General features: G+C 44.2%; 1 protein-coding gene across 2 annotated transcripts in view; it reads left to right on the top strand.

Moving 5' to 3' along the window:
* CAMSAP2 (calmodulin regulated spectrin associated protein family member 2) overlaps positions 1-24,635 on the top strand; it is a 145,511-nt gene that overhangs the window by 53,850 nt on the left and 67,026 nt on the right. For both annotated transcript variants that reach the window (XM_083156854.1, XM_083156853.1), the window contains exon 3: positions 21,378-21,539. In XM_083156854.1, the coding sequence (XP_083012980.1) occupies positions 21,378-21,539 (162 nt within the window). The remainder of the gene's footprint in view (positions 1-21,377; positions 21,540-24,635) is intronic.

Below are 24,635 nucleotides of genomic sequence, written 5' to 3'. Positions count from 1 at the left end.
GAGAGCAGCTCACTCCCTTTTGGAAAAAGGGGTGGTTACACCAGTCCCCAGGGCAGAGTGGAAGAAAGGCTTTTACTCCACGCTGTTCCTGGTGCCCAAACCAGACGGGTCTTTCAGACCAATACTAAATTTGAAGTCTCTAAATGTTCATTTATGGGTAGACCATTTCAAAATGGAGTCCCTACGGTCAGTACTCCTAAATCTGGACCAGGGAGAATTTTTGGCGTCCATGGATGTGCAGGACGCATATCTGCACGTCCCTATACACCCGGAGCATCAGACCTTGTTGAGGTTTGCCATAGGAGACCTGCATTTACAATTCCGGGCATTACCCTTTGGGCTAGCGACCGCGCCAAGGGTATTCACAAAGATAATGTCAGTGATGGCGGCGGTGCTGAGGCTCAGGGGAATCACAGTAATACCCTATTTGGACGATCTCCTGTTCAAAGCAGAATCAGCAGCCATGCTGCAGAGTCACTTGGCAGAGGCCATCAGTTTTTTGCAGGCTCACGGCTGGATTTTAAATTTGCAAAAATCTCAGTTGGTACCGTCACAAAGGCTCCAATTCTTGGGAGTCATACTGGACACCCACCTTCATCGGGTATTCCTCCCGGAGGTAAAGGCCAGGGATCTGGTCACCCTAGTCCAGGAGATTCTCGGGGCTCAGAGCATTTCAGTATGGAGGTGCCTCAAGCTCCTGGGGAAAATGGTGGCGTCATTCGAGACGCTTCAATTTGCCAGGTTCCACTCTCGGAGGTTCCAATGGAACATTTTGTCAGCCTGGTCAGGAAACACTTTGACCATGAAATCCGAGATGATAGTGCTGTCTTCGGACACTCGGGACTCCTTGAAATGGTGGACAGAAGTAGATTCCCTTCAGTGGGGTCGGTCATTACAGACCTGGGACTGGTTGGTAGTAACTACCGACGCCAGTCTCAGGGGCTGGGGGGCAGTAGTCCTGGATCTCAGGCTTCAGGGCCTGTGGACGGCAGAGGAATCAGCGTTACCAATCAACATCTTGGAGCTGAGAGCTGTCTGGAAAGTGATTTCCTTGGCGGGAGACAGGTTACAGAACCTCCCTTTGAGGATTCAGACCGACAATGCCACAGCTGTGGCGTATCTGAATCACCAGGGAGGTACACGCAGCAAATTGGCCATGTGGGAGGTGTCCAGAATCTTCCTATGGGCGGAACAGAATGTTCCAGCTGTATCGGCTATATTCATTCCAGGAATAGAGAATATAGAAGCCGACTTCCTGAGCAGGGAGGAGCTCAAGGAAGGGGAATGGAGCTTACACCCTCAGGTGTTTCACCAGATCACTTCGATGTGGGGAACTCTGGATGTGGACCTGATGGCATCCAGGGTCAACCGTCAAGTGCCCAGGTTCTATGCCAGAACGAGGGATCCACTGGCGGAGGCAGTGGATGCCATGACTATTCACTGGCAGGGAGATCTCCTTTATGCATTCCCACCTGTACCAATGTTACCGAGACTTCTGAAGAAAATACAGGGGCAGAAGGTTCCAGTGATCTTAGTGGCCCCAGATTGGCCAAGGAGGTCCTGGTACTCGAGGCTTCAGAGGTTGTCTGTGGACTCATGGCGTCTACCTCTGAGACCAGACCTTCTAAGACAAGGCCCATTCAATCACCTGGATTCCGATCGATTGATTTTGACGGCCTGGCTATTGAAACCACCATTTTGAAAAGGAAAGGGTTTTCTGAGGCAGTAGTACAGACGATGATAAAAGCCAGAAAAGCTGTATCTTCGGCAAATTATTATAGAGTCTGGAAGACTTACATTCGATGGTGTGAGAGAAGAAAGGCTCATACATCTCATTTTAAGCTATCAAGAATGATGGAATTCTTACAAGATGGTTTTTCATCGGGTCTAAGCCTTCAGTCACTGAAGGTGCAGATTTCGGCCTTGTCCATCTATTTCCAGAAAAAGATAGCCATTTTGCCGGAAATTCAAACCTTTTTACAAGGAGTATCCAGGTTGAAACCTCCATACAAGCAACCAGTAGCACCTTGGGATCTATCACTGGTTTTGGAATGCCTTCAGAAGGCACCATTTGAACCTTTAAGGTCGGCTGACTTTAAGTTTCTCACGTGGAAGCTAGTGTTTTTGTTAGCAGTAGCATCTGCTAAAAGAGTTTCAGAGTTGGGAGCTTTGTCATGTAAATCTCCCTTCTTAATTTTTCATGATGACAGGGCTGTTTTGAGAACAGTGCCTCAGTTTTTACCGAAGGTGGTATCTACCTTCCATTTAAATCAGGAGATAGTTCTACCTGTGTTTCAACCCCCAGAGGGTTCTAAGAAAAGGGACAAGTTGAGAACTTTGGATGTTGTGCGTGCTTTACGCATATATGTGGACAGAGTGAAGAGTGTCAGGAAGACTGACACATTGTTGGTATTGTATGACGTACACAAAATTGGTTGGCCTGCATCTAAGCAGACTATTGCTAGGTGGTTGCGGTCTGTGATAGCCTTTGCATACACCAAAGTGGGTAGACCGGTACCGGCCAAAATAAATGCGCATACCACCAGGTCAGTTGCCACCTCTTGGGCGGTTCGACATGGGGCCACAGCTGAGCAGGTTTGCAGAGCTGCCACTTGGTCATCTGTTCACACATTTGCCAAATTCTATAGATTCCATGAGTTCGCGTCGGAGGACGCATCATTCGGGCGAGCAGTGCTGAGAGCTGCAGACCTGAGCGTACCCTCCCAAAGGACCGGCTCTGGAACGTCCCAGTGTTGAGCTGTGTCACCAGGACCATTGAAAGAGAAAAAGGGATTTTTGTAAGAACTTACCGTTCGAATCCCTTTCTCTGATATGGTCCTGGTGACACAGCGATCCCTCCCTTACGCTCAGTAAGTATGCCAGAAGTTTCATGATGTTCATGTTAAAATGGTTAAAAGTTAACAGTTTCTGTTATAAAATGTGCATATAATATGTACGGGCGTTTGTACTGAGTTAATGTATTCCAGTGGCTTTGAAAGATTGAACTGAAGAGTCCAGGGATGCAGTAGGGGAGGAGCCTACCCTCTAAAACTTTAGGATAGGTGCCTGGCTCCTTCGGACCCTCCTACATCCCAGTGTTGAGCTGTGTCACCAGGACCATATCAGAGAAAGGGATTCGAACGGTAAGTTCTTACAAAAATCCCTTTATATATATATATATATATATATATATATATATATATATATATATATATAACTGCTGCTTTTATTCACTTATTACAGTGTATGCATGTTGCCTTCTCTTGCTGAGAGCATGTTACCTCTGTATATTTCTGTGGATTGTTAGGAGAAGTGTGGGCTGACATACTTGCCACTTTAGAAGCAGGACTGAGGTGTCTGATCATTGCAGCAGTGTCATACAGGTGGTTCCAATAGGAAATACTTTCAATTTGACAGTTTTGGGGATGGGTTGTTTGCCCAACATTTGTTACTGTTTGGTACAGAGTTGAGGTGAAGGAATACCTTCCAGAGCACAAAAAGTAGAATTTATTTCCATTTAAAATAGTCCATGTGTTTGAGTAGTCTCATTTAACTGATTTATATGTGGTGGAGACTATGGGCCAGATGTATCAAGCTTCAAATAGTGATATAATGGAGATTGATAAACAGCCAGCCATCATAACTACCATGTTACCATCTGGGTTTGAAAAATGTCAGGTAGGAGCTGGTTGTTTATTACTCTCCACATTATCACTTTTTGAAGCTTGATACATCTGGTCCTGAGGGAGGTTTTTATCAACGCTTGACAAGATGTAAAATTGTGAATGTAAAATTGTGAGAGATAAAGTACCAACCAATTGGCTGCTGTCATTTTTCAAACACAGCCTGTAACATGACATTAACTGTTTGGTTGCTACTTAATATCTGTCCAATTTAAAGCCCACACACACTAGATGATTTGCCCCGGGAGTTAATGATCTCTTTCATACCTCTTTCAGACCGCAAAATGCAGGGTTGCACTGGGACTTTGAAACGGTTCCAGTCCCGGTGCGGCCCTGCATTTTGGTCTGTTCAGACCTCCTCAGCTGACGTCATTGGAGGAGGAGGCAGCGCTTAGAGCTGGTGCTGCTCCAAGCGCTGCCTCCTTTATTGGTGTGTACAAGAATTGGGTCACTCGACCCGTTTAACCCGTTAACTTCGCAAAGCAACACTGCAATGAACTGGTAAGAACCCTTATTTTTTACCGCTTCGTATTGCTGTGCTGCTACCGGTTGGCCAGACCCGTTAATCCCTTTCACATCACACCAATTACCGGGTCGAACCGTTATGAACCCTGTAATTAGGTGCAATGTGAAATGGGTACTCATCCCCGCTCTTAGTGTGCATCGCTGGGGTCCATATTTAGCAGGCAGCACAGACAACAAGGGGCGAATAACAATGTGTGAGATTGTGCATAGTTATTGATATCGTGTGTACACACACAACAATATTATAAACGATATCACTCAGACCAAAATGAGTGATATTGTTTATAATATCGCTTATTGTGCATGGGGGTTAACTCCATCCAAAGCTTGGTAAATAGACCCCACAACCTGTAAAATGTAAAGTAGATGCTGTTTTGCTGGTACTTTATCTCTTAACTTTACCTCTCTCTCTCTCTCTGAGCTTTCACAAGTATATATTTGAAAGTCTACGCTGTTTAACTAGCTGGATATAATCTACTGCTTTTTTACTGTGTGTACATAAATGCTTGTAGCAGGTAAGGTGACATCAGACATCTGTCTAGCCTTTGTTCTAGGCCATCAGTTATACAAATTAGCCAGACTGCAGTTATACTCAGTCTGGTGGTGATGTCAGTGCTCCCATCTGAAGATCCTCTGTATATAACAGCTGCAGACTGGTGTTGGGTGCAGCCTTCTGTACAGGTCCCGTCTGACCTCCCTCTTGCAGTTACTGCACTGCTGATATCTGCTTTCCTTTGTGTACAGCGGTGAAATAAATCTTGAGTGTCTGTTTAGCATATTTATGACACTCCTGTGAGAAGACTATAAACAGAGAAATTGGACAAATTCATTAGGAACAAATAATAAGACTCCTTGCTCCTTGTTTAACACCTGACGTCTGCTAATATTTTAATCCTGGCTTTTTCATATCCTAATTTAGTAGTATCATATTTGTAATAGTTATCTACAGTTTGGTGTCGACAAAGTCATACATTAAACAGGTATTTTATATTTCTAAGTAGAATATTTATAATTTATCCGGGTTTAAAAATGCTTCCTTATTATAATGAGCAAGAAATAGGTCATGTGACTTTATTTGTATTTCCATTACAAAGCTAGGTTGGCATAATGGTGTATTTAGACCAACATCTCTGTTTTCCTGTGTCCTATATAACCTACATGGGTGCCAGATGACTGTCCGGCAATCCCGACAGTCATTACACCAACATCGGAATTCCGACTGCTAAAACCCAGACAGACGGGCAGCGGTAATTCTCCCTTGTGGGGGTCGAGGGAGAATAGAATAGGTGGCAAGCGTAGCAAGCCACTGTGCCCGCAGCATGGCGAGTGCAGTGAGCCTGCAAGGGGCTTCGTTGTGCTCGCCCCGCTGTCTGAGTCTGGGCAGTCAGGATTCTGACGTCGGGCTAATGACTGTTGGAATCCCGACTGTTGGTGAGTTATACCACACCCAACCTACATAGAGGTTATTTTTATTTGATATAATTACAATGGGATTATTGATTGCAGATCTTTCAGTAAAAAGACAAAAACAAAGTAAACAAACTTGAAAGTTAATATATTTTAGGATGACAGCAAGTGGAAATAAAGACCTTATATAAATATATTTATATCTGTATAGAAAGGGCTTTATGTTAACGAAGGGGCTTACCCTTTAATTCTGCGGAGAAAATTATTCTGTGAGGTTGGAAAATATGATTTGGGCAAGAGTTACAAAGGCAGCTTTGAGTGCAGTGAGTAAGAGCTGGCATCTATCCTTGTAACTGTTCATTGGGAATCCTGTGAGTTCAGCCGCCTGCTGGTGCTGTGAGGACAGGCTCTGTAACGGCTGATGCTGAAAGAGAGATCCTTTCTTCACATCTTGGGCCTTATTTTGGTTCATTCTTTCTGACAAAATCCTTCTTAGATGGGCAAAACCATGTGCACTGCAGGTGGGGCCAATGTAACATGTGCAGAGAGAATTAGATTTGGGTGGGGTTTTACTTCAAAGTGAGATCTATATTGCAGTGTAAAAATAAAGCAGTCAGTATTTTCCCTGCACAGAAACAAAATTACTCACCCAAATCTAATTCTCTCTGCACATGTTACATCTGCCCCCCCTGCAGTGCACATGGTTTTGTCCATCTAAGAAGGATTTTGTCAGAAAGAATGAACCAAAATAAGGCCCCTTGTGTAGCAGCACAAACTGCAGTGTAATGAAGGGGTGGATGCAGCCTGTTGGCTCTAATTGGTTTCCATTTATTTTTCCTGACAATCTGAGATCTTGACGCAGATTCCTTAATACAGATGGAGGAGGCGAAGGTTTATCTATTTGTTTTGCATGTTTCAGTCAGCATAAATAGGACACAGTTATGGTTTTGCATAGCTTTTATTGAAATAATGCATAGATACGCAAAAAAAACATTTTGATGCATTGCACTCGGCAGGGCTTGATTTATATGTACAGAACATCTTGACATTGAGCCCTAGCTGCACATCCCACCAGTGTTCACAGGATTCCCTTTTCTGCCCTGTTTCCATGGTAACTGGACACTTCACTGTGCTTCTCAGTCTCCCAGTGTGGTGGGGGTGGAATGTGGGGGTGGAATTGTGAGTCTCTAGAGTTTTGGTTAGTTTTATTTTTCCTGGTTCCCTGCACCAGTTGGAAAATCTCGTCATAAACTGATGATGCATTTTTGCAAAGATTCCGTTATTTTCAAATGTACAGTCAGTTTTTTCCGAACCATTCTTGTTTACTCATTGACGGCAAGAAGGTGTATTACTATTTTACACTATAATACACTACACTACACTTGTTATGTGTGCATTTGTTACTTTATGGTGACAGCACATTCAGTTTTTCATATTTTTGCAGAACAGGGAGCTAATTCTAATGCTGCCCATACACTTATGCGATCAGATGCGATGGGACATCGCAATGCGATGTCCCATCGCATCTGATCGCATCCAGTGGTGCCCAGTGCAGCACCTGATGTCGCATGCCATCCTGCAATAAACATCGGGTGCTGGAAGAGGGGTGGTGTGGGGCTGTGTAGGCGGGACTGGAGCTGGTGACCATGGGGTGGAGCTTTCAGGTGGCCGGACTTGTCAGCAGCAGCAGTTGACTTTGAAACACCAGACGGCCCTCTGATTGGCTTAGAGAGCTCTCTCAGCGGCCTCAGCCAATCAGGCTGCCGAATCCCGCCGCCTGAAAACTCCACCACTCCAGTTCCCGCTACACAGCCGCCATGCCTCCCCTGCTGCTGCTGAGTCCCTCTGGTCCCCATCATTAAGGTACCGGCTCCCCGCCAGCGCTCCGGTCCCCAAACCCGCCACTGATTGCATTCGAGCAATCGCATGTGTACTCTCCCTCTCTCCCCCGACTGGCTCTAATGGGCATGTGCGAGATCTCGCTAAAACCGCTAGATCTCCAGCGCAGCCCGAGCCAGAAGCAGGGCTAGCGTTGTCCCCGCAGTGGGGGACAGCCCTGCCGAGCGTAACTTGGCGGGCTGTCACTAGTGCACGTTAGGTGCGCTAGTGATACATTGGGGAAACGTAACCCCCCCCCCCCATGTAACTAGCGTTAAGTTCATTTCTGCACTTAACGCCCCATTGTCACTAGAGGATTTCCCATTACTTAACTGTAATTATTTTTTTGAAAGCAGAATACTGATGCATTTGTGTCCATACAGCGCAACCCAAGATGTCTGACAAGAGTCCCGTGCAAGTCTGCTAGCGCCAGAGCTCATTTTAGAGTGCTGGGCAACGCGTGCCTAGAAATTGGGGTTCATTGACTTTAATACGGTAGTTCTCAACCCCATTACTAGATTCTTAGGTGCCCCTTTCACACCTCACCTCAGACTTTGGGCATTGCCGGGTTTCTGACGTGTCGACCTGGGTAGACGTGTCAAAACACCAAAGCTTATAAGAAGGGTTAAACCTGGGTCGCCCTCTGTATAATGGGTTGTCCGGGTTTAATGTGAAAGCGCCGGACCTGGGATCATGATACCGGGTCCGATCTGGCTATGCATTCTGATTACTCTTTCACATTATATACACAAATATTGGGGAAAGAGGGGGGGACAGGACTGCACACCATATATTTAAACATAATGAGAGGTGCTACCAAGTTAAGGCTTCTAGTACCATACGGGAAAAAAGAACAATACTGATGCACACTCTAGGTCAGGGGTCTTCAAGCCATGGCCCGCGGGCCACGAGTGGCCCACGGAGCTGATCTCAGTGGCCCTCTGCCCACCGGCCAGCCATGCACAGGATTTTTTTTTTTTTAAGTAAAAGAAAACGCTGCCGAGGGAGGCAGGGTAATGGAGTCCCCCCGGGTGCCGCCTACCCGATTTTTCATTGGCTGCAGGCAGGGCAGAGGAGTGGATCCAGCGCGGCTGAGGGAGGAGGAGGCACGTTTGGGGAGTTGGGACCCGGCGAAGCTGCGGGAGGAGGCGACGCAGCTGGCAGGAGCAGTGGACCTGGCGCAGGAACTGCAGGAGGAGGCGGCACAGCTGGCGGAGGGGACCCGGAAAAACTGCAGGAGGAGGCATGGATGGTGACCCGGCAAAGCTGCAGGATGAGGAGGTACAGCTGGCTGGAGCAGGGGACCTGGCAAAGCTGCAGGCATTACTGGGGGCATTGTGTGTGGGGCATTACTGGGGGCATTGTGTGTGAGGGGCACTGCTGGGGCATTGTGTGTGAGGGGCACTGCTGGGGCATTGGGTGAGGGGCACTTCTGGGGCATCATATGTAAAAGCAGGAGTACTGCTGGCATTATGGTCTGTGGCATAATGGGCATCAGTGTGGGGCATAATGTGCAATGGGCATAATTTTGTGTGGATTAATGTGTAATGGGCATCACGGTGTGCGGCATAATGTGTAATGGGCATTACGGTGTATGACATAATGTACAACAGGTATTACGGTGTGTGGCATAATGTCTAATGGACACTATGGTGTGATGCACAATGTGTAACAGTTTATATTGATATAAGTAGCCTTTTATTGTTTGGGCTTGATCTGTGAGGCATACTAGTTCACTGTGTTGGGCCTTCATGCTTATATGTCACTGTGCAGCCTTCAGTCAACTTAAGCGTGTGAGGACAAAGACCATTCCTGCGGTAACCAATGTCTGGTCATGCAGGTTGCAAAAGAGGTGTCAGGTAATTGGTTTCCTGCTAGTTCACACTCTTTAAAATTAGACCACGCCCTTATAATTAGGCCACACCCATTTTTGGGAGCGCGCCTACGGCGCGTGCAATTTATTCAATATCAAATTATATATGGGGGGCCACATATTTCACTGTTTGCACTGGATCCCAAATTGGCTGCTGATGACTATTGGGGTGTGTGTGTGTGGGGGGGTGGGTTTGTGCTGAGTATGGGCGGCTGTGCCAACTATCTATGAAGGACTGTGCTGATGGCGGCGCGCTACGGTGCAGCGGCTCTTGGTCTACGGGGGAAGCAGAGGACGCGTGGAGGCAGTGGGAGGCTTGTGTTGTTCCTGGCCACGCTGCTGCTGACGGAGGCGGCAGGACGTGTACGTTACTCCCGGCTAGAGCTGCTAGCTTGGAGATTCTCTCACCCGGTCAGCGGCGAGGTCTGTGGAGCCGCTTCTTCCGGTTTCTGCGGCTGCATGCTGGGAGGCTGCCGGATGGACGCGCTGGGTGACGCGCTGAATGACGCGCTGACTGACGGAGATACGCTGCCGGGAGCCGGTGACGGTGTGGGAGGCCCTGGGCTGCCGGGCGCGGGTGTGAGAGGCCCAGCTGGGAGTTCGCAGCGGACCGGGTCGCCCAGGCAGCAGAAAAATAATGGCAGCGATAAGGGTAATTTCCATGCTGCGCAGCGGAAGCTACACAAACGTGTCCCCCGGAGGGAAAGGCTACATAAGAGGGGTAAGCGTGCAGGGGTACTGAATGGGTTAAAAGCTGCCCCGTTCAGACCCCCCCTTCCCAGTCTGTTCCTTGCGAATGTTAGATCTCTTACTAACAAAATGGATGAGATGCTGCTAAGCTTTGTAAACTGCAAGTTACTGAATTCATGCTCTGTGACTATCCTTGTTGAAACCTGGCTTAATCAGTTGATACCAGACACTGGGGTTTCCCTACCAGATAAAACATTGTACAGGGCTGACAGGACTCTTAACTCGGGCAAGTCCAGGGGGGGTGGGCTGTGCATATACATTAGCAACAGTTATTGCACGGATACCACTGTCCTAGAACAACATTGCTCCCCTGAAGTAGAATTCTTATTGGTCAAGTGCAGGCCATTCCATATGCCCCGCGAATTCTCCGCTGCCATTATTATGGCAGTTTACATCCCGCCTGATGCTGATGTTACTATGGCCCTGGAAACCCTATACTCTGCCGTCATTAAACAACAGACGAAACATCCCGACGGTTTGTTCCTGATAGCTGGTGACTTTAATAAGGCCAATCTAAAGAGCGTGTTACCTAAATTGTATAGATCGGTTTTCATCCCGACACGTGGAGAAAACACTCTTGACCAACTATACTGTAATATCAAGGAGGCCTATAAGACAGTTGTACGTCCTCATTTGGGGTTTTCGGACCATGTTTCATTGTTCTTTGCACCGAAGTATAAGCCTATTGTGCAGCGAGTTAAACCGGTTAAAACCTTTGTCCGGTCGTGGCCCGGGGGGTCCATGGACAGTTTGCAGGACTGTTTTGACACGACGGACTGGAATATGTTTATTCAAGAGTCCACCAAGGATTCGTTGGTGGACGTGGACTTATTGACATCAAATGTATTGTCTTATATTAATTGGTGCATCGACAATGTTACGGTTTTGAAACTGGTGAAAAAGTTCTCAAATAATAAGCCTTGGGTTACGGGGGAGGTGCGGGCTTTACTGCGTAATAGAGATGCGGCTTTTAGGAGTGGGGATTTGAGGGCTTACAGAGAAGCTAGAATTCTATTAAAAAAAGGAATCTCCTTAGCTAAAAAGGAGTATTCCAGGAAAATTGAACTCCAGTTCAAGGATGATAAGGACTCAAGGAGTATGTGGAAAGGAATCCACACCCTTACAGAGTATAAAGGGGGTGCATCTAGAATTAGTAGAGCTGAGGCATCTTTGGTTAATGACCTCAGCAAGTTTTATGCCAGATTTGATGAGGGGAATGAGTCAACTGCCCACAAACTCCCCTTATTTGAGGAGGATGTGTCACTCTCACTAACAGAACACGAAGTTAGGAGAGGGTTGTTAGGAATAAATGCCAGAAAATCTGCAGGCCCCGATGGTATCCCAGGTACGGTCCTGAAGGGTTGTGCTAGCGAATTATCTTCGATCTTTACTTTCATTTTGAATGCGTCCCTACAGACCTGTATTGTCCCTGACATTTTTAAGTCCATGACGGTCATTCCCATTCCCAAGAAACCTAAGATTGAGAGCCTAAATGATTACCGCCCTATTGCTCTGACCCCGCTGATTATGAAGTGCTTTGAGAGGCTGGTTTTGGCGCACATAAAAAAGTATTTGCCACCGGGTTTTGATAATAACCAATTTGCTTATAAACCCAAAAGATCCACTGAAGACGCACTATTGTCGGTGGTTCACTCTTCGCTCTCACACTTGGAGAAACCAAATTCTTATGTAAGACTGTTATTTGTTGACTACAGCTCTGCTTTTAATACAATAATACCTAATATCTTAGCGACTAAATTGTTGAATTTAAGCTTTCCTCCCAGATTATGTAGCTGGATTTTAGATTTCTTGTTAGACCGGCCCCAATTTGTTAAATTGGGGGGGTGTGAGTCATCGGTGCAGAGATTAAGCACAGGCGCCCCTCAGGGCTGTGTGCTGAGTCCACTCTTATTTTCTCTGTTTACGTACGACTGTCACCCGCGGTTTGACTCCAACTTAATCATTAAATTCGCTGATGATACCACAGTAGTGGGACTCATCTCAAATGGTGAGGAATCAGCATATAGAGATGAGGTTCAGACTCTAATTAGCTGGAGTAAGGAGAACAACCTTTTGTTGAATCTGGCCAAAACTAAAGAAATAATCATCGATTTTAGAAGGGGGAGAAAAACTATATTGGAACCACTGTTCATTGATAACTTGGAGGTAGAACGTGTGAAGGAGTTCAAGTTACTAGGGACTACTATCTCTGAGGACCTATCGTGGACTTCTCATATTGGGTTGATAGCTAAGAAAGCCCAACAGCGTCTCTTCTTTTTGAGGAGATTGAGGGCAGCCAATTTTTCCCAGGAAAAGATTTTACAGCTGTGTTATTGAAAGTATTTTATCCTATTGTATTACAGTGTGGTTTGGAAATAGCTTAACTAAGGATTTGAAGAAATTAACAAGGGTAGTGCACACTGCTGAAACTATTATCGGCTGGGACCTGCCCACTATCTCAGATATTTTTGTAAAAAACTGTAGACGTAAGAGAGATAGCATTATGCGAGATCATTACCACCCTTACAATTATGCCTTTTCCTTCTTACCATCAAACAGACGGTTGAGGAGTATAAAAGCTAGAACCTCTCGCCTGAAAAATAGCTTCTTTCCTACCGCAGTGTGTGATTTTAACTTGAACTGTTAACACTGTTGTCTTCTGTTGGATCTCCTCTGAGACTAAGTCTGTAATTTCGTTGTGTTGGCAACTGTGCTGGTTGTTTTTACAATGACAATAAATTATCTTATCTGATGGTATAGGGGAGCTGTGATTCTATGGGGCTGTCCGAAATACCGCAGTAGAGTTTAGTGGCCCTCGGGCTTCACTGGATTTTTTTAGGTGGCCCACGTTGTCTTAAAGGTTGAAGACCCCTGCTCTAGGTGCTAAGAACACTGATAGTAAAAATAATTTTGATAACTCTTCCAATTAACATGGAGTATAATTGAAGTTCTTAGCACACATTTGCATAAATATGTGGGCCCATCCACCGCGTCCAGGTGAACTTCTAACATAATGTGTTAGTATTAGAAATGTTAGGGACCCATCTATCGAAGTTCACCTGGACGCGATGGATGGGCCCACATATTTGCGCAAATATGTGCTAAGAACTTCAATTATACTTCATGTTAATTGTAAGAGTTATCAAAATTATTTTTACTATTAGTGTTATTAGCACCTAGAGTGTGCATCAGTATTGTTCTTAACTTGGTAGTACCTCTCATTATGTTTAAAAATATGGTGTGCAGTCCAGTCCCCCCCTCTTTCCCCAATATTTGTGTATATAATGTACACTGAAGGTAAGGCTCCTTCATTCTGGCACTGGCACCCCTCCCATCTACCCTCAGGTGTTTTAATTAGCACAGGTTCCTACATTGCTGACTATATGTTAATATGGGCTCTATTTGAAGGTAAGACCTAGATACATTTATATAATGTGTTAGTATTAGAAATGTTAGGTACCCATCTAATGAAGTTCACCTGGACGCAGTGGATGGGCCCACATATTTGCGCAAATGTGTGCTAACAACTTCAATTATACTCCATGTTAATTGTAAGAGCTATCAAAATTATTTTTACTATCAGTGTTCTTAGCCCCTAGAGCGTGCATCAGTATTATTCTTTATTGCTGTATGGTACTCTTTCACATTGCAATGCAGGCAGGACCCGGGCCTTTCACATTAAACTGGGTCGCCCATTCTACAGAGGGCAACCCGGGTTTCACTCTTCTTACAGCTCAATTTGGGTTCCCGGGTTGGTTGACCGGGGTTATAAGCTTTATTGCTTTCACACTGCATCTCGACCCAGGACGACACATCACCAACCCAGAAATTACCTGGGTCTGAGGTGTGGTATAAAAGGGGTATAACAGGCATAGGTGTATAACAGGTCATAACTCACAGGGCCTCTTCCTTCCTATTGTCCTGTTTCACTCATAGCTCTCCCCTACTCCGTGACCATTCTTGTCCGCATACTTTCCAGATGGCTATGGCTCGTCTATATCTATGGCAGCCAGCCTATAGTAGTTCACTGATTACACCCTCGCTACTCATATCTTATCTGTAGTACTGTGTATTGAATTGTGGTGCTCTTTGATACCTATATTCTATTTTTGTTATTTATTTACTGTCAAGATTTGTCTCCCTCTACTATTGTTTGCCCTTTGCGCGGTGCTGTGAAGAATAATACAGGTTGAGTATCCCGTATCCAAAATGCTCGGGACCAGGAGATTTTTGGATAACGGATTATTCCGTATTTCGGAATATTTTAATATTTCAATGATGTATTTTGAAGTATCTTGCATTTATGCTGTATAAACACATAAAATAAACACAAATATATTTTATTACCACATAAAATACACACAAGATATTTTATTTGTTCAAAAAACCAGGTTTCAAAACATGAAACAAAATTTGTGTACTATCTCAGATATTGAATTTGAATGCCAAGCAATCATTGTCTTGCACATATATAGTGCCAGTTACATATCATATCCTCAGTAGTGCTGTTGCAAATGTCCCCAGTGAGTTTTTAGCAAAAAAATTTAAAAAAAATTCACTTTCTGGAATGTATGGTTTTCGGAATAATTCGGATAACGGATATTCGGATACGGGATACTCAACCTGTAATAATAATAGTTTGCAATAATCATGCACATGTGAGCTCATTTATGTTGCTGGGCCAGTATTTATCCCCAAATCATGCCCTGTTGCGGATTCCTGGAGGTTCAGGATGCCAACCTGCACAAAACATAGGAACAGTCAAACGTTTGCCTCAATTATCTGACTGATGACTATTATAAATGACTAATTAGCTGCTGTGGTTTGTTTTAATGGTTTCTCTAGCTTAGAAATATTAATAAATAAGAGAACTACTGTGTCAGCCTTACACTGTGTATTTACTGCAACAAGTCTTCTTATGTAGTAATGTATTTTGTGTAATTTACAGTACATACACTGATTTATTCTGACAGTGGGACATCCTCTAAATTTATGTCATCTGCAGGCAATTATATTATACACTGACTCTGGTCCACCCAAGTCTATGGTTCCAGGGAAAGGGTACTGTGTCACTTGCTGGTCTGATGTGTGAGAAACAGGGCTGAGAACCATAATTATGTACTGTTTCTTTTAATTAATTACTTTTCTAACAAGTAATTATCTCTAATAGGTGATGAAATGTATGGCTTGCTTCAGTACCTTCATCCATTTAATACACCACAGTGCCAAAATAATGTATGTTTGGTCGCTCTACCTGCACTGTAATATTCTTCTGGGTCTAGAACCGATGTCCCCCTGTGCTTAAAAAAAAATAATATATATATATATATATAATATATATATATATAATATATATTGTTCTCTTTGTACACTGAGTTCTGGGCATGTTGACTTGGAGAACTGCTGATGAACGGGACAGTATGTTTCCTGCATAGACAGACAGATGTACAATTTGTAGGACTGCTGATCAAATGGAAAAGCTGACCTGTCACAAGAGGGAATGTGAAAGAACAGCTTTTATATATACCCTTGGGGGAGAACACCAGACTGCAAGAATATACAGGATTATGAGGCAAGAATACACAGGACGAAGAGCCACAAGCCTGTATTTAAGATATCATGCAGACCAGCTTGGCCAACAAAGCACGATTTAGGAGGAATAAACAGTTCTGTTTAGTGTGTTGAGCAAAATTGTTTTTTTTTATGTTCCTGAAATATGCATATTGCCAAATCAGCAGGAATGTGGCATCCACAAAGCAGGTACAGACCTCTTGGCAGATTTCCGTTTAAAAAGGGAATGTGAAAATACTAGCAAGGAAGGGGTTATAGCCGACCATTCTGTGTGTGGAACAGCCGGAGGGGGCTTGTTTGTAGATCACGGGCAGGCGCAGTGGTATGTTTGGAATGGTCGGTGACACCCATCTGCTGGTGGTTTTATGGGAACAAGCCGCTTCTGTTTGTACTTCTGAACACAGGCCCCGTATTAACCATTGACGTGTCACTGCTTTCAAGATGGGCTTCTGTCTCTCCACCTGGTTACAGACAGACATAGGGTTAAATGTAATCTCTGCATGTTTGGCATATAACATGCTCTGCTTTGTTTAACCAATAGCCTGTACTGCATATGTATTAGCTGCAGTACTGTATACATGAATGTAAAAACATCTGCATGTAGATGTCCTCGCTTCCTCCATGTTATCGACTACTAGAATGTCTTGTATTGCTTCATAGAATTCCTGTTATTACCTGTCATACAACTGTTGCCATAAATTACAGTACAATTAAATGAAATCTATAAGGTCGTCATATAGGTTTTTCTTAATAGCATGAATACAATATGCTGTGTAAATCTGACTACTGTACAAATAAACGTCTTACTATACATAAGAAGTGTATATAGTTTTCTAGCACTCCATAGAGATGCTAAGGATAATTCCGATTGGTGCACACGGTAACTGGCTGATTTGTGCGCAGCTAAGAATCGTGGCAATGCTCAGTGGCACATAGCCAGTAATTGCTGACTGCCTGAATGCCTACCATGGGCTGGGATCATAAAGAGGCTTTAGCTATATCTTGTGTAAAACGGCCAGTCCTGACCTGTGCAATCCAAAAGCTGGGCACTACTTCTAAAACACTTTTTGGTACTCTTTACCTAGCACGGCGCCCACGATCTCCATCGCGGGCGTCGTGGGTAAAGAAATCGTGGGGATTGCGGGCATCGCGGTCAGTACATTAACGGCCGCGACGCGATGCCCGCGATCCCCACGATTTCCCATAGGGTTCAATGTTAAATTCAGTGCTGCCCGCGATTTTAGATTTAATGCTTCAATGGCCGCGATTTGGCCATAGGAATCAATGTTAAATGGGCCACAGAGCCCAAATAGGCACAATTAACACTTAAATGTCCCCCCAAATTTGTAACGCCACCCCACGATCCACGTCAACCCGAAGCGTGGCGAGCGCAGCGAGCCCGCGAGGGGTGGCGGTACGCATCCTCCGACCTTTTCATACCCCCACTATCCACGTCGGCGTGGAGTTGAGAATAGAATAGTGTGGCGAGCGCAGCGAGCCCCGCGAGGGGACGCGGATACCTTCACAGGTAAACGTGGCCCTACGCGGGCTTCACAGGTATCCGCGTCCCCTCGCGGGGCTCGCTGTGCTCGCCACGCTTCGGGCTCGGTGGCTCGCTGCGCTCGCCACACTATTCTATTCTCAACTCCACGCCGACGTGGATAGTGGGGGTATGAAAAGGTCAGAGGACGCGTACCGCCGCCCCTCGCGGGCTCGCTGCGCTCGCCACGCTTCGGGTTGGCGTGGATCGTGGGGTGGCGTTACAAATTTGGGGGGCATTTAAGTGTTAATTGTGCCTATTTGGGCTCTGTGGCCCATTTAACATTAATTCCTATGGCCAAATCGCGGCCATTGAAGCATTGAATGTAAAATCGCGGTCAGCACTAAATTTAACATTGAACCCTATGGGAAATCGTGGGGATCGCGGGCATCGCGTCGCGGCCGTTAATGTACTGCCTGCGATGCCCGCGATCCCCACGATGGGCGCCGTGCTAGGTAAAGAGTACCCACTTTTTTAACATTCTCAAATGTATCTCCCACAGATTAGAGAAACAAATGAACTGCTTTGTGGGCACCACCTAGTGGTAGCAGTGGGGGGAAACAATTGAATCCCCCCCCCAGTCAGTGTGATAATCATGAAAACCAGTTATTTAAGGCTGATATTCTGAGCTTCATGCAGTGCTAATATTCGCACAGATGCTCAATGTTTTTAAATTTGTGCATGATTCTAATGGGGCCTATACACATAACAATTTTTGCCTATTTTCTAAGCGATCTAACTAGATGCCCTATAGATCTCTTTATTGAGAACACGGGCAGTGACAGAATTTTCAGCACACATCGCTGGTGCAGCGCTGTGAACGGAGCTAGATGGTAGATAGATCAGCACAAAGCTTGTCCAGTGTGTAGGACAATAAGAACCTAAAAGGTGTCTGAGTGCATATGACCCACTGTGTATACGCACAGCGTATTGAGCAGTAATTTCAAGGTGGCTGTTCTGATGCATGGGGATGCACCATCCTCTGCTCTAAGTTTGTTAATATGGTGTGCATTACGCAATACGTAACACTCATTTATGACTATTCATAGTTTCCATTTGATGGCAATTCTAGAATAGATTTAGGAGTAGACTAGGTGATTTCAAATTCAAATTTCAAATTCTGGATCTGAGTTGGGAGTAATAGAAAATAGGAATTGGAACTGTGCATCTAGTCAAACCATGTTGCAATGCATTGTAATTTTTAAGTTTTTTTTTATTTCCAGGGTAAATATTGGCTGATTTTTGCATGAAGCCCATACATGCAAGACAGATTCATGTTTACCCTGCATTTAGATGTGGACACCCCAATCTCTTATTTAAACTTCTCATATTAAATCTACCCCACCTGCAGCACAGCATGGTTTTGCCAAGGTATGCAGTTACTAGCTCTTTTTAAAATAATTCCTATCACCAAAGCGGATCCTGCGGGGTATATTTAATAAGCCACATGAATTTACTGTGACCAATTGTCACCAATGACTGCAGTTATTGGGCATCTTGTATCTTGTGCCTCATGCATGCAAAACAGAATCCCTTTTAATCGTCTCTGTCCGCTCATGGGGGATGTCAGTAGAAAACAAAATGTGGAAACCCCGGGGTTTTCGTGTCCAATCGAAATCTCACCTGTGTCTGCCTCTTGCAATCCTTGGGAAATACTTGATTCTCCCAGACACTATAGTTTTATTGTGCCGGAGCTATTAAAATTCTGGGGAGTGAGTCTTATAATAGCTGACTGTAATTACATTTCTCCTCTGCTTGAACCCCTAATTATACAGGACAGACAACAACTTAATTAAGCAGTAGTGCAATTAATCACACAAGAAAATTGTTAGTCTCAAATTTTCTTATACAAGTGTAGACTGGAAAAGAAGTTGGAGTCTATCCAAATTTTTTTATCGTAAAATGTTGATAACATGTAGAATTACAAAGAAAATAATCTTTGTTCTTCCAATGCCATCAGCACAGAAATACCCAGCAGTATCTGTGAAATTTATATTTTTCAATCAAAGGTTGATGGTTTCCATCACTGAAACCCTCTTTGATTAGAGTTATTGAATATTGGAAATAATGATTTGATCTAGGAAGAACATGCTTGTAAGTGTAATGCATCGGAGGGCAGCATGGATGGTGTAATGGTTAGCATTACTGCCTCACAGCACTGATGTCATGGGTTTGATTCCCACTATGACCCTAACTGTGTGGAGTTTGTACATTCTCCCTACACTCCAAAAATATACTGAAAGCCCCACACACCCAGGCGGAGGGGGGGTTTAGCGAGCAAGGACCCCCTCAATTGAAACTATTCAGACGAGGGAGCCGTCAATGATGCGTGGGAGCTTCTGAGCGATATCTTTATCATCTAGTTTGTATGGAGCTTAAGGTTCTCAAAAGCAAAATCTTTCTTTAATGGGCCAAGCTTCACTTCACTGTGCACTTCAGGAGGGGCAAATGTAACCAATGCAGAGAGATAGAAGTGGGTGAGTTATTTTGTTTCTGTGCATTGTTGCTGAAATTGATTTATTTTAAGTAATGAATTTAGGTAAATGGTTTGAGGCCACCTTTTAAATTGCATGAGAGCTTAGTCCATTTGCAGTACAGTAAAGCAATTTATGTTCTCCTGTGGTCAGTACATCCTAACATATCTTCCACATTGGAACAGTGCAGTTGGCAGTAGCGCAGTGACCGTTGGAAGGGCAGATTAGCTGGAGGTGAGGAGGAGATTGTATCGCTTAGTTTGTTTTACACATACTAAACGCCTTAACAGCAGCTTTAGCAAGATTATGCTTTAAGCTCCTTGTCCAGATACCTAAAAATGCCATTTAGTAATCAATGTTTTATTTAAACTTTTAATAGAAGCTGCTTTTATTTTGAATACTTCTTTATTATTTTTTTGATCTTTTAAACAATATTTACTTTTTTTTGATAAGTACTGTTTCTTTATTTTCTTTAGGCACAATAACATTGTTATACATAAGGTTTGTATACAAGCATTGATTTAATTTCGATTTAATTTGCTTTAGATTTCCCCAATTCCAACTCCTTCCGATTTGGCCTTTGCCATTCGATTTCACATTCGGTCTGCACTTTTGCATTCGATATCGATTTCGATTTTTCGATTTGTAATTAGATTTGCATTCAAGGCACATTGTACACATTTAATTTACTGGATCGAATTCGATATTTTCTTGCCTGCACAGTCTATTTTTCTTTTCGATATAGAGAAAACGGGAGCACGCACCGAATCCAATGCAGATCGAAAGCCTCTTAAAAACCTTTTGATTCGAATTTGCTTCTATAAACAAAATCGAATTGAAAACCTGCCAAATCGAAGCGTGTGTACACCCCTATATACATATAAAACCTTCTAGTAGGAACAAAATATTCACTTTAGCTGCACATTTGACCCTATATGTGGGCCTGACTCTGGTTTGGTTGGTATTACATAGCCGGAACCATAATTTATTTATTTTTATCCATTTTATCATAGATCTTGAAATATCAGGCAGATCGTTGTATCAAACTTCAATAAAAAATTTGGAGTTTCCCATTAATACAGCATGTCATTAAAGAATGATTGTTATGCCCCCAAGCATGATATCATCTCTAGTTATAATATACAAGGTATCGCAGGAGAAAGCAAAATACATAATGCAGAGTACCCGTCATCCTCTCTCTGCAAGCTTCTTATACTTCCAACTATTATACTTATTAATAATTATGTGCACATCCCATTTCAATGTTATAAAGTATTTAGACAATAGTTATCTAGTACATTAAGAAGTGGACAGTAATGGGTGTGGTATGCCGGCCCAACAGTCTGTATTCCGACGGTCAGTATATCGACATCGGACCGTCGGTACCCCGAAAGGGGGGCGAGCGCAAAGAATCCTCACTATGCTTGCCGCGCTGCAGGTTTGGTGGCTCGCTGCACTCTCCACAGTTCTGTTCTCCATCTATTGGGGTCGTAGATCCTGACTGTCAGGCATTTAAACAGGGTTCCGATGTCGATATACTGATTGTGTGGGCCTATTAATTTTTCTTTATAAACGAGGTTTTAAAATGTACCAGATTGCCTAAATGTCCTACTATCTGCCTTCACCTACAGTATACCATCTGCCTGTGATTCTTAATGGTCTTTCTTTGTGTGCAGAGCGCCCATCTGGCAATGATTGACACTCTGATGATGGCGTACACCGTGGAGATGGTCAGCATCGAGAAAGTCATTGCATGTGTCCACAAATACTCGCCCTTCTTTCAGACTGCCGAACTACCCTACGATATTGAGGATGCTGTCATGTACTGGATTAATAAGGTGAGGGCACCTCCAGAGCGACTCAAAAGCTCTAATGTGCGAACTAAATCAATTAGAATCGGGTGTTTTTCTTCTTCCGTTTCTTTGTATTAAATCTTGAAGCACTGTCTGAGCTTTAGCTATAACAACATAGGGTTCTAGAAGTCTCTTCCGAATGTACCATATTATCATCAGTGTTTGATTTAATGTCGCCTGTTAGGTTGGTGTATAATCATGTCTTCCCAGGCCCGCTCTGATTGTATGGTTGTCACTGTCGATTACTCACACGCATCATCTCTCCTGTATATCCGTTATCAGAAACCTACAGCAGCTGTGAATATCATCAGAAACCTGTTTGAAACTGTGATATTTTTTATTTGTTTTAATGAAAGGGTTACAGACCTAAATACACCTTGGCCTTGATTCCAGATCATACAGAAGGGGCCGAATAGTTAGCGAACACATCCCTTCGCATGGTACTGAGGGGATTCAGCGACAGGTGGGGGCGGGCGTTTGCTGCTTACTGAGCCAAACTACATCAGGCCCTTTATTCCATACTCTGGCCCATTATTCCATACTCGGGCCCATTATTCCATACTCGGGGCCCATTATTCCATACTCGGGGCCCATTATTCCATACTCGGGGCCCATTATTCCATACTCGGGGCCCATTACTCCATACTCGGGCCCTTTATTCCATACTCGGGCCCTTTATTCCATACTCGGGCCCATTACTCCATACTCGGGCCCATTACTCCATACTCATGCCCATTACTCCATACTCGGGCCCATTACTCCATACTCGTTCCCATTACTCAATACTCGGGCCCATTACTCCATACTCATGCCCATTACTCCATACTCGTTCCCATTACTCCATACTCGTTCCCATTACTCCATACTCTGGCCCATTACTCCATACTCGGGCCCATTACTCCATACTCGGGCCCATTACTCCATACTCGGGCCCATTACTCCATACTCGGGCTCATTACTCCATACTCGGGCCCATTACTCCATACTCGGGCCCATTACTCCATACTCGGGCCCATTACTCCATACTCGTGCCCATTACTCCATACTCGGGCCCATTACTCCATACTCGTGCCCATTACTCCATACTCTGGCCCATTATTCCATACTCGGGCCCATTACTCCATACTCGGGCCCATTACTCCATACTCGTGCCCATTACTCCATACTCGTGCCCATTACTCCATACTCGGGCCCATTACTCCATACTCGGGCCCATTACTCCATACTCGGGCCCATTATTCCATACTCGGGCCCATTATTCCATGCTGCGTGCTCCCGCAACATCGCCGGGAAAGCCACTCATCTGCTGGTATTTCCAGCAGATGAGCGGATTTGAGGATGGCTTTGCATAGCACTGAGCTATGCAAAGCCATCCTCTCCCCACTGGCGGTGCTGGGTAGGGGGAAAGCTGCTCAGTTTGAATGCACTGAGCGGCTTTCCCCCCAGTGATGAACACGATCATCGCTGTCCATACACGCTGGGCTAATCGCCCAGTGTGTATGGACCTTTAGTTATCATACCTATTGTATCTTCTAGCCAACAGTGTATTTCAGTATCTTGTAGGTCATACCAATCCGCTGTGGGATACCATAACTTGCAGAGAGCTGCTCCTATCGTCACTTTTATATATCCACTGTACTATTTCAACTGTACTATTTCCAGGTTTTTTTTAAAGCAGCAATCCTTTACACTGCAAAATCAAACTGGTTTTGCAGTGTAAATGATAGCCGCTTTAAAAAAACTGGAGTTTTCTTACCAAATTTCTCACCCTATTACATTTCACCCAATAAGTCTAATAACATAGTGAAATTTCCAGGTGGTGACTGATGTATTGTACTGTTTGCGTTTTATTAGAAATAAAAACTATACTTCATTTACATAGCTAGGACATGTGGTTTTTATAGTCCTATGCCCTTAGCTAGTGCAGGCACAATGCATTCTTTAGTTCACCGTATACAAGCTGGAGAGGGGGAGAAGCTTACAGTGCTGTCGCCTCTAGAAGGATACACACACGTGGGATAATAGTAACGCATCAGAGCTGTATCAGGATTAGTCATATGCAGCCTGGCCTGAATGTGGGGGCTATAACACTTCGTTACAAAGTACTATTCCCACACAGTGGGTCATCATTCTGGATGTCATCCTATTTAGAATTGTTGGCAGATTACATGTCAATATCCACATTTTCAATATCAATGTTCAGTGTCGACACATGCAATTAGGGTTAGATTTAGGCAGAATTATCAGTGTAGACATTTGCAAATGTCGACACCATTCCAGTGTTGACATATGTCGCTATTTTGCATGTCATATAAAATCCCACTCGGTTGAATCTGAGTTATGATTGTATTGAGCAGTAGATTTATTAAGTCCAGTGAAGTGATAAAGGGCAGTTACATTATCACCGGCCAATCAGCCCCTAACTAACAGTCACTTTATCACTTCACCAATCTCGATAAATCTGCCCCTCAATTACTGATGTCTTTCCAAATATCCAATGTTCCATTATGAGAGAGATTTGGAAAAAATTCACATCTACTCAGGACCTAGGCAGTATTCAGATAAGTATAACTAGAATTGTACACTATCGATTTTACTACTACTTAGACCAGTTCATGTAATTATGCCAGCAATGAGCATTGCGTCTGTTAGTTAAGTGTTAGCTATTATCCTGCTGGGACATGGCTGTGCTTACACATACACAAAATGCACTTTCTGGTAGGATGTGGCCATGTAAGCAGCCAGCAATGGACCAGGACATCACTGTCCAGCAAAAATGCCTCATAGGGGCAGTGCAGCTAATGCCACGTGTAGATGCCATTCACTCGTGTCTCCAAGCTCCGACAGCTTGTCCCAGAAACACGCATACAGTAACTGGAAAAGAGAATGGGATATTGTCATAAGTGATTGCCACCGGTTGCAAACCGATTCTTAGATTAAGAGATGTAACTCTGTTGGCATGTAGGTAATTACAGTTGTAGTTTTTTCTACTCATTTGGTTCTCTTGCTTTGCCAACTCACATTGTCATGGTATGATGGGCTGTTATGTCCTGCTTAAGCACTAATGTCTGGCTGTTTCAG

Source organism: Crinia signifera, chromosome 8 (assembly GCF_055691185.1).
Source record: "Crinia signifera chromosome 8, ASM5569118v1, whole genome shotgun sequence".
In the NCBI taxonomy this organism is placed as follows: domain Eukaryota; kingdom Metazoa; phylum Chordata; class Amphibia; order Anura; family Myobatrachidae; genus Crinia; species Crinia signifera.
This window is presented reverse-complemented; position numbering and strand designations above follow the sequence as displayed.